Source organism: Platalea leucorodia, assembly GCF_965183815.1.
Source record: "Platalea leucorodia genome assembly, chromosome: 5".
Lineage (NCBI taxonomy): Eukaryota > Metazoa > Chordata > Aves > Pelecaniformes > Threskiornithidae > Platalea > Platalea leucorodia.
Genome location: NC_138827.1, coordinates 70,469,936 through 70,480,607, shown reverse-complemented (window position 1 = coordinate 70,480,607; position 10,672 = coordinate 70,469,936). Strand labels below are relative to the sequence as shown.

At 35.9% G+C, this 10,672-nt stretch overlaps 1 protein-coding gene across 2 annotated transcripts in view; it reads left to right on the top strand.

Moving 5' to 3' along the window:
* The first annotated feature begins 789 nt into the window (after positions 1–789).
* The window catches only part of RFTN2 (raftlin family member 2), a 31,885-nt gene continuing 22,002 nt past the window's right edge, over positions 790–10,672 (top strand). For both annotated transcript variants that reach the window (XM_082312150.1, XM_082312149.1), the window contains exons 1-4: positions 790–815; positions 1,266–1,412; positions 6,550–6,733; positions 8,586–8,697. In XM_082312150.1, coding sequence (XP_082168276.1) covers positions 1,274–1,412; positions 6,550–6,733; positions 8,586–8,697 — 435 coding nt within the window. In that variant the 5' untranslated portion in view covers positions 790–815; positions 1,266–1,273. The remainder of the gene's footprint in view (positions 816–1,265; positions 1,413–6,549; positions 6,734–8,585; positions 8,698–10,672) is intronic.

The following is a 10,672-nucleotide window of genomic DNA, read 5'->3' as shown; positions in this document are numbered from 1 at the left end:
AAGGTAAATTTTCTAACTTCCCATCCTGGCAGTAACAGGGCCTTAGAAAATCAATCACTGTTCCTTTGTTTTCCCATGCATTACCATAGTCTGCATCAGGTCTAATACAGTTACAAGTGACTTGCAGTAGTTAATGTAAGAGTAATGAGAGCCCTTAAAATTATACTAAATTTTCAGGACTTAAAGAAAAATATACTTAAGAAACAGTATTGAAAGTCTGTGCTTATACTAACTGAGGTCAGCCTGACAGAGGAGAAGAGAATTTCAGTTGTTCAATACCCATGAAAAATGGGGAACAGTGTCTTGTAACTATAGTCATATATAACATTGAAAAAGTCTTTCTGATTTGAAATGTGGAATATTTCAGTGTCATTTTTTGGTGTTTATCAAAACCAATTACATAAGTTGGTTTTAGTGATGTAGATTCTCACTGATTTTCTTGACAAGAAATTTCAATTACATATTTTTACATTATTAGAATATTATTATATATTATAATAATATAATAATTTATAATAGTAATATATTATTAGAATATATTACACTATGTTCATGGGTTTTTTCCTCTGGAAGAAAGTTCCTGTGGAAAGGAAATAGGAACCAAACTTTGAAATCTAAAATAAGGACTAAACTGCTTTTCATTTACTTTTCTACCCTTTGAGATGCCAGAAGCAATTTCCTCTTGAAGCTGACTTCCTTTCTGGAAATGATTTTCGTCTCCAACCATGTTGAGGCTCTTTTCTCATTCTTTCATTCTGACTAACTTGCTTTTTTCCCCTCTGACTTGCTACTGCAGTTGAGTAGAACTTCTGGACGTAAGTAATTACAGACAAGTTTCTCTAACTTTCTTTTTCAGTTCTTCTTCCCCCCTACTGCCCCCCCTTACCCAGTCAGTCTAGAACGACAAACAAAGCACTATTGGTGTCCTCTGCAAGAGAGCACTGATAGGGGGCTGGCTGTAAATTGACGTGGCATGGAAAAATCTCTGCTAGTTTGTAGCAGCTCTAACACTGCTGCGAAATCAAGCCTACTCTTACCAAGTTTGTAGCTTGCAATCGTCACGGGCTTACTGTTTCTGTATGAAAAATGAATGGAAAGTACCTTTGCTTTTTGATTTGGGAACCGGACTTTTTCTGTATTTGGATTTACGGCTAATAGAAAACAAAATCAAAGGGAATTATCTGGTTACTTTTTTTCCCCCCTGTAGTGAGAGCGACAGATCGTGCTGCTCCCCCCACCTCTTTCTGTAATTTAATCATTTGCAGATCTTGCCATGGGGTGCGGACTGAGAAAGCTGGAAGACCCAGATGATAGCAGCCCTGGAAAAATCTTTTCTACGTTGAAGAGACCACAAGTTGAAACAAAGACGGATTCTGCTTATGAATATGTATTGCTGGATTTTACTTTAGAAGGTATCTTTTTATGTTATATCTTTACTATTCTGAGAAAGCAAGGAATGAGATAACTTAGTTCTGTCTTGCTTGACTTACAGTAAATCTTAGATACTTTTATCAAAGCCAGCCAAGACGTAAGACTTTTATTTTGAAACACAAATCATGACGAAGGTCCTCACTTAGATAAAATTACAATGGAAACTACTGAAGTATTTTTAACAACCAAACCCTCCAAATTACACAACTGTCCTTGTTAAGGAAGCTGGCTAAAAACTGTTAGAGATTTTCCTAGTTTCCTGTGAGTCAGTTACTGCCATCCGTACTCACTTTGAATAATGGTTGTCTGAATTTGGTGTGACGGTTCAGAAAATACACTGTGCCTGAGCATTAATTGAATAACAATTTTTTTTAAACGTGCTCAACTTCTGAAAACAGACTGTCATTGTCCTTGTTACTTTATGCAGAAGTAAGTATGTTTCTTAGTTGTATACCAGGAGTAGCTTCCCCTCTTATGCCCACCCCGGTCTCTTGGTAGCTATTTTAGTAAGAGTCTTAGTTTCATCTTACTATTTTTTCCCAATGCTTTACTTGTTGAATAGTCTTTTGAAATCGTGACCAAAATGAAACAAAATTTGTATGCGTAGCTAGAGGCAGACAGTGCTCTGTGGGATACTTCCTTCCCGAGGGTGTCCCGTCTCTAACAGAGCAACTCCCTGTTCCACGAAGTTGAAAACATAAACAAGCCCAGATGGCTGCCCTCTGAGAACAGACAGCTCAGTTTTGCAGTCACTTTGTAGTAACTTGAATTTTATAACAACCCAGTCTACTGGAAATTCTTAATAACAAGTATTTGAAGTAAATGCAATTGCTACAAGGGTTTGATAAAGGGAGAAAGTGTGTGTGTCCTGTTAAAATTTCAGGAACTCTTTCATAAACAAAACTTGTCCTCTGCTTAGTTTCAATTCTAAATCAAAGGACTGTAGTAATAATTTTCTTTTAAAATGTGTCAGTCTGTTCATTGAAAAAGTGCAAGATAGTAATAGAAGGCACATTCTGTTAAGTTACAGTATTTGACATCCAACTGTATTTGTTCTGTTTATTTACACATATAGAGAGTTTCTCACTGGCTTGTTCTTTTTGAAGAAACAAAACTGTTGAGTAAGTAGTAGTGGTAACATACTGGAAATAAAGCTAGGCTGCCTAATGCATACATGAATTACCTACTAATCTACTGATAATAGAAAGGATACTAAAACTTTTTTTTTGGAGACTGAAGTGCATTTAGTGTTCTTAAACAGTCTGTGTTCTGAATAGTTTTGCTATGTTTTAAAGTAACACGTTTCTGGAAGTGTTGTGTAAAGGATTTGTTGTAAAGGTGGTTGTGACTTTTAAGAAAAAGCACATCAAACAAGTGCAAATAAAGGTGTATCTATTTTAATAACGTGTCACTACAGCAGTAAAGATTCATTTTCTCCTGTTTAGTCTGATATTCAGAAGCACTTGGCTTCAGTGACTTATTCTGGAATTATGAATGCTAAATAACAGTAAGATCAGTTTTAGATAGTTGCTTAACTTTTTCTGGTTTCAAACTGTAAGTAAGTAGATTTGTAAACACGGGTATCTTTCTGTTGAATCATTCTAGCTGTGTGTGTATTTGACCTTTAAAATATTTCCTTTAAAATATTTTTTTGGGGTGAGGGCTCTACTCTTTAGAGCTAAGACCATGAATACAGAAAAAAATGGTGTATTTACTATCTTGGAGACATTTCTGAATTCTGTTTGCTTATGAAATGTGGGATTGGCTAAAGTACTGTGGGGAATATTTTGGGCTTTTTTTTTTTTTCTCTCTCTCCTTCTATCCCAATCAACTTGCTCACATACTTGTTGCTACTTGAATATCCTTTGGCTAAATGAAACCTAAGTCAGAGCCTTTTATCACTTTAGACCAAAGTTAGTTTTCACTCTGCTGTCAAGTTGTGTGTTATGTCTTCATGGCACTCTGTATCTGCTGATTTCCAGAGCAAGATTTTACCCAACATCTGAGATTTCTGTTTACCTGAGTGACTTGGTACCACTGAATCTGGTACCAAGTAAAACAAAATCTGCACTTAGTATCTTTTATAAGATCCTACAGTAAGCTGTGTCCTGCATTAAGATAGAAGTATAGCAAGCATAAATGCATTATTTCAGTTTAATATGCCTTATTCTCTGCTTCATCAGATTTATGCTATGTGAAGTCGAAGTGAGCCTGCTGGGGAGACTTTCAGGAGTCCCTGATCTTCTCCCAAGCCACGATGCAGATTAGGTCAACCATGCTGTAGTCTAAATTCGCTGGCTGGAGTCCCTGCACATCTTAAATAGTTATCAGCAGTGTATTGTACCTTGGCTTCTCCCCTCCTGGTCCCCAAAATGCTCCCATCCCTATTGTAAAAATGAGCTTTGAGTTCCATGAAGGTGGTTCTGCATCAGGAGAATCCCAAACAAGAAAATTGCAGCCAGTCTTTTATTTTGGTGGTATTTAATAGTACAAAGGAAAGGGAGCAGTGGACTCTGAAGTGTAATTTTAAATGCCTGTCAAGGATTGTAAATTCTACAGTCTCGATCATGAGGCATCTCAGTTACAAAAACAGCTGTTATTTTTTTTTGAGGTCAGTTTAATGATAAAGTAGGGATAGTTTAGATATTCCTACTCAAGCAGAATGCTTATGCCTTTTCCACATCTCTTCTATTAGGGAAAAGAGGGGAATATTGATGCAAGGATATTTCACATCAGCCTACTAAGATGACATGCTGTGAAGTTCTTGTCACTCTGAATAACAGTATGAATATGTATGAAGTGCTGTTTTGTCATCATCTTCAATATCACGCATCTCAAGTTTACTATAAAGCTAGCAAGATAGCTGTAGTTCTGTTATTTGTAGAAGTATTCTGGCTACTTGTTGACAGCACGTCAGGAAGGAAATTTCCTTAATGAAAAATGGTTAAGACATTTGCAAAATCAGTGAAGTGATGATCATGTTGCATATATTCTTGCTTTTTTTTGGCTTGTGGGCTGTAGAGCGGTTATTTCTTCAATATATAGTTAATGTCTCCTGGATTTACTATGAGTGGAATCATGGGATGGAGGTGTTACTAAGGGCAAAATATCATCCATAATATCAATATCATCCAAAGGGGGGGGCTGTGATATACTGTCTGCTTTTAAAAAAAAAAAAAAAAAAAAAAAAAAAAGGCAAGGTAGCACAAGAAAGTGCAACAGTCCTGTCCCTATGACTGAAAATGGAAGAGTTTACATTAATAGGTTGAGTTTGCTAGTTATCAGCAATAAACTGTCGATATGTATGTTAGCGATACTTTTTGGTAGTGTGCGTTTCCCATGGTACACGTTATTCTGGTTTCTCTTGATAGCTTTTCTGAGCTCTTAAGGCTTCTATAGTGACAAGCAAAGTAGGCCTCCATTCCTTTTTCCCTTTAGTAAAAGTTGGTATTTAAAAGCATTTGAATGTTGTAAAATATTAGTTCCTGGTTTGTTTTCTGTTTGTTTTTTTTTTTTTAAAAGCCCTCTATAATGTATATATATCAGTATTATCCCCATTTTATAGTGGGAAAGCAGTATAGAGATTGATGTTTTACAGAACACATCACTCATGAACCACCAGAATTCTAATTCAGTTTATCAGAATAAAAGATTTATGAATCTTTAGTTTGCCTATATCTGGTTTATGATACTTTAAGCCAGTAGGACAGTTAGACTTTGTGACTTGCTGTGTTCTTGGTAAAGTCCTTAAATTCCTTGCTATTGCCCACCTACAATATAGGGCAGGTAGATAAGAGGATGTAAGAACATGAAATTAACTCGAAGGAATACATTTACAAAGCAGTGAGACTTATGTCGTTGCATTTATCTGTTCTTTTTTGTTTTATATCATTTTTTTAAAATTACAGAATCAAAAGAGAATTAGTGTATCTAATTGTTTCCAGTTTATTATATGGTTTGAAAGGGAATGTTTAAAGCAGCATGTTAAAATGTTTATATCTCAAAGTGTTGAGGTCGCTTAATTCCCATTGAGGCATCTTTTAATATAGTTGAACACTGGTCTTAATGCACTGAAAGCCTTGCAAAGAGAAGGACCCATCAGAACACAAAAAAGTATGTCACTTGCAGCAAGGGTCACTGATAAAGACCATCAAATGACAAGCCAAGCTGTCTTGTCATAAGAGTTCATATCTGCAAAGGATGAAAACTTGGATGATGGCAAATATATGCTGGCAAAATTACTCTTCAGTTACTGTCTATATGAGTATTGATTTCCTGCTTTGTGGAGGCTCGGAGAGCATCTACAAATCCAGCTGGAGCTGAGGGGAACAGGAAATACTGACCGTCAAGACTTACTGTGTTAAAACATATGATCTGTTACCAGTGTGAAATCTTCCTTTTCTCTGTGCAAAAGCTGTGGATCAGACCATTCAAAAAAGGTTCTCAAAAAAGTTTTCCATTTATCTATGTCATTTCCCCCAATAGCTATGTAGTACCTAGCTGCTGTCTATTGATTGGAAATGCTTGCGCACACTCGGAGGGATCCTCCTTAGAAATTAGTGACGCCACATGGCTTACTTAAGTGACATGTACTTAGGTCTGCTGGAAAAAGAAGTTGGGACTATGTTAAAATTTCAACCTGCAATCCACAGATCACTTCCAAGGGATCCAAAAAAAGTATTTAAGAAAAACAAACCAGTTGTTCTAGCCTTAAATTCATTGTATGGGAATTTACCTTGCAGCTAGGGTTGAAAGATACTGCTTTAGTAAGTTTGAGGCTTTGGCTAGATAAAATAGTTCCTTCGTTAAGTGCAGATCTGTTGTGTGTTTAGATGTTGATGCGGCTCTTAAATTAGCTTGGCAAAGCTAGATCCAACAGAAAGTGTTGCCAGATAGATTAAAAATAGTTTATATTAGCTTGTAAAAACACGTACTTCAACTAGTTGAATACTGTTGAATCAGCTGTGAATCTGTTTTTTCTTGTATAAATAGAACTGTAGCTTTTTAGTAAATGCCTTGTGATAGATTGTGTGTGGTTTTATATAAAAGGAACTCACTCAAAAAGTCTATGGACATACACAGTATAATGTGCTTCTCTTCTGCTTTCAATGCTTTTAGCTTCCTCAAATCCAGAAGTTATCAAGATCGGTTCTGTGTTGGATATAGCATCTAAGGTGGAAGAATATTACAGCAAAGGATATGTTGCAGGAGCCGTTCATCCTATTATACTGCCAATTGGGCATAGAAGGAATTTCCCTGCAAGTCACATGTATCGAGTGGTACTTTCACGATTAAAATTAAGGTAACAGTGAAATAATTTTAATACATTGGTCCATTACTTAAGCCATTTGTAAGTGGATTGCTCAACATGCATAACTTACTACCAACTTGAAATGAGCACCTCAGAGAATCAAATAACTGTTCCTTGTCTAGAAAGGTGAGCGAGTAAGTAATGATTTTTTAATTTTCTTCTTTTTCAAAACTTCTGTGTTTTCACTTTTCCCATAACAGCATTATTCAGGGAAGATGACCTATAAAGTGTGAATTACTTAGTTTGTCAGAGATAGTTTATTTTTCCTTCTTATTAAGAAGGAAATGATCATTCTGTGATTGGGGCATACAAAAGCTTGGTTTTAACACTGAAGGAGAGTCAAGAGTTTGTGTTCCAGCTTCGTAGTCTTGTTTATTACTCTTGTTTTCACTGCATTGTAATCACTACGTGATTGTACAGAAAACGTACAAAGAAATTTTACCATTAGTTCCTCTGAATGCAAAGAAGATAAACTTTTGATCTTATTCTGAATAGCTAGAAAAGTGGATTTCTTATTACATTAAGAGCTGTCATGCTTCCCCTTCTCTCCTGAGTCCTAGTGCAACGCACAAAGGTTCTTTCATTTTCTTTGGGAAGACCGGAAGGGTGTGAGTTGGAAGATACCCCCTGCCACTGCAGTAATAATTCTGTAAAACATGAAGAAGTTCCTTTGAGGGAGCTTCTCAAATGCTTTGTTTAAACAAGCATTGTCCATGGTATTTGTTGCTCATACAACTTACCTTTATAAATTCATCTGCAGACAAGGTGAATGTTGTCCATGTGGGCAAATGCTTGAATAAGAAGAGCAGAATACTTGCTCTCTGGAACTGAGGCTTCTAAGAGCTGACACTGCCAGCACACAGCTCACACAATTCACCTTATCCCTGTAGATGTGGGATCCTTATGAAGTTGTGGTTTGAACCTTTAGGCCCTTGAATAGGTGAAGGACGAGCCCCTGCAGCCTACATGTGAAATTGTTGGGTGTAGGTTCCCGATTTCCTATGCAGGTGCCATATGTACCTATGTTGGTTTTCCTGTAGGCAAATACACCTTCTCCGACTGCTATCTGGAAAGTTACCTTTTATATTTGAGTGTGTCTCATTGATGTTTCATTCTAAAGCAAAAGACTGTGTGAAGGAAACATCAAATAAAATCCTATTATATTCTTGATATACACCAAATACTGTTGTCTGAGTAATAACCTAACTGGCTTTAGATAAAGCATGATGAATACTATTCTTTAACTTTAAATGGAAGTTAAAGCTTGGTGGATTCTCAAATCTGAGTGATTTAAACATTACCTAGCACAAAGTAATTGCTACTGCATTGTATTTTTAGTTTTTTGCCTACACTGTATTTCATACAATAGCTGCAACTCTGCTTTAGTTACAAAAGCTAAACAGCAGCATGTTAACAGTGTAAAAGTACCATTTCTATTGATAGTATGTCTTCTACAAAACTGAGCCTGTTTTGTGCTTGCTGAATTTATAGCTTAAATTTGTATTTTTTTGTATTATCAGAGATTTTTGAGTTTGTTTATTACAAAAGCAGGGCTGTTTGTCAACAAAGCTCAGTTTCCAAAAGATGTCTATTAACAGTCTTTAGATTAAATTCCTGTTAAATATTAATATTCTTACCCTGACATTGTAATACACAGTACCTGCCACTTTGTGTAAGAAACAGAACAAAATACCAAAAACCACGGAGTTCTAAATAAAGGTATGAAGAAGCATTGCCAGGATTTAATTCATAACTATTCCAAAAGAAAAGAATTCTATGTGCAAGCATTTGCCCAAGTTAGCAGCAAACTACTGACAAAGACTGCTTTCTTTCCGTGTTCTAGCCAGAAGCATGCAGCACCCAGAGGACAAAGGCACCCCAGGCTGGTGATTGAGGAATGTCCTTTAATGTATGAAACACTGACAAATGAGGTAGTGAAAGAACTGTTGGAAAAGGTAATGGAGGGGTTTTTAAAACTTCACTTGATATTTTTATTTATATCATACATGTAAGTTATATTTAGTCGTTGATTTTTTTCTTTTTTTTTTTCTTTTTTTTTTTTTTTTAGTTTTAACCTTGGTTTATTTTATAGAAGCTACAAAGTCTTTTCTTGATGAGAAAGGAGTTATTTTTCTTCACTAGTTGCTTCTTCGAATTTAGGACCTAGTACTGATCCCTGTAAAGCTTTGGGAGACTGGGCACTTACACCACTGAAAGCAGAGTCAGGCCCAAACTCTCAGTCAGCCTTTATAAAATGGTTGTATGATAGCTTTTTCTGGAATTAATATTTTCAAAAAAACTGAATTTTATGTTGTTCTGGGTTAAGTAAGGTATTCCTAATGAACATGAATATATTCAGTTTCTAAGAAAGAATTTTTTTTTTCATTCTTTAACAGAAATACAAAATACACAGTAATTGTATTAAATATTTACTTGGCACAGCTTTTGAAAATATTGTATAGTTAAAGAAAACTAAACCTCCACTGGAATGCAAACTCTAGTTCTAGTTCTTTTTGTGTTTCACTTCCTCTGCAAAATTGAAGACTTGCCGAAACAGGAAACTATTGTTATCGCTCTAACTCTTGTAATATCTTTTACATTAGCTGTCAAAGAAAGAAGTAGAGGAAGAAGCATATTGGAGAACTTTAATGATCTTTGAAATTATCAGAGTTGGTTAAAATTTCTAAATGGCTTGTTTTGAAATTTTCAGGTGTTTCAAATTTAAAATGGGATTCCATTACACATTTATACTATATGTGTATTGCCAGGTTGGTTGTATAGCATACTAGACAAACATTTAAAGGAAAAATACACTTGAAATTAGCAGTGCTTCAGTCTTGCAAGCAAATCTGGAACCGTAGTAGTAAGTGATTTTAAACTGCTTCCAGGGTTTTAAAAAGACTGAGCCAGTAATCCAATATAAAATTACTTTAAAAAAAAAAAATCTGAACCTATAAGACTTTGTGGCGTTTCAGGAAAAAGATTGTCATATTGCCTCTTTTTCTGTATGTTTCTTGTCACATTTAAAATTATTTTGGTTGTCTTAGAAGCAGCAGCTCTGTATAATCACAGTGTTTGGCATAGCATATCGTTGCTGTACGTACATAATGATGGAGGTATAACACTTCAGTCTATCATGGTACTAAAAAGGGATTGTAGTACCATCAGCTATTTGAGTGTTATTCATTCTCTTGATTAATAGTTTATGTGAGTTAACTAGGTAGAGATCCTTCTCTCTGCCCTCACTAATCCAGTACTTCCCAGGTGATTTCTTCTTCTGGGCTGGGGTTTCTGTACTTTCCTGGAAGGACTTCATTGCACAGGGGAGCTTGTAGCACAAGATGGCAGTGGGATCACCTTCCTAAATGGCAGCACTCCTTATTCCAGCAAAAAAAAAAAAAAAACCTGCCTCCAAGAACAGACACATCCCACAGGTGGCACATATTCTACTGTTGTATTTTGAGGCTTCAGTGCAGAGAAAAAGACCCACTGCTAGCTGAAAGCAGAGTTAAGAGAGTTTTAATTTGCTTCTAGCTCCCTCCTTTCTCTGCTCCTTCGCTATTCTCAGTAATAATGAAGCTGAGTAGCCTTTAAGGGAACCAGGGGATAATGAATCATGACACGTGACAAACAGATATTTCATCACATGTTTAGAGAAACAATACTATTTATTGCACCAGCATACTGCTTATCACTACGACATAGCAAGTAAAATACTTTGGATTTGTTCTAAATGAAGGATTTTGTATACACTAAAGTCAGTACCGGTGTTGGCCACCTTATTTGGCCTGAGTCCAAAGACATGCTGGAAGACTTGCATTTGCTTTGAAACATGGTCAGCGTACGAAGACAAACCACCCTCCTGTAGTACAGTGTTGTGTCTTTGTCCTTGAAAATCAGCAGTTTAGTTAAACATAACATATATATAGA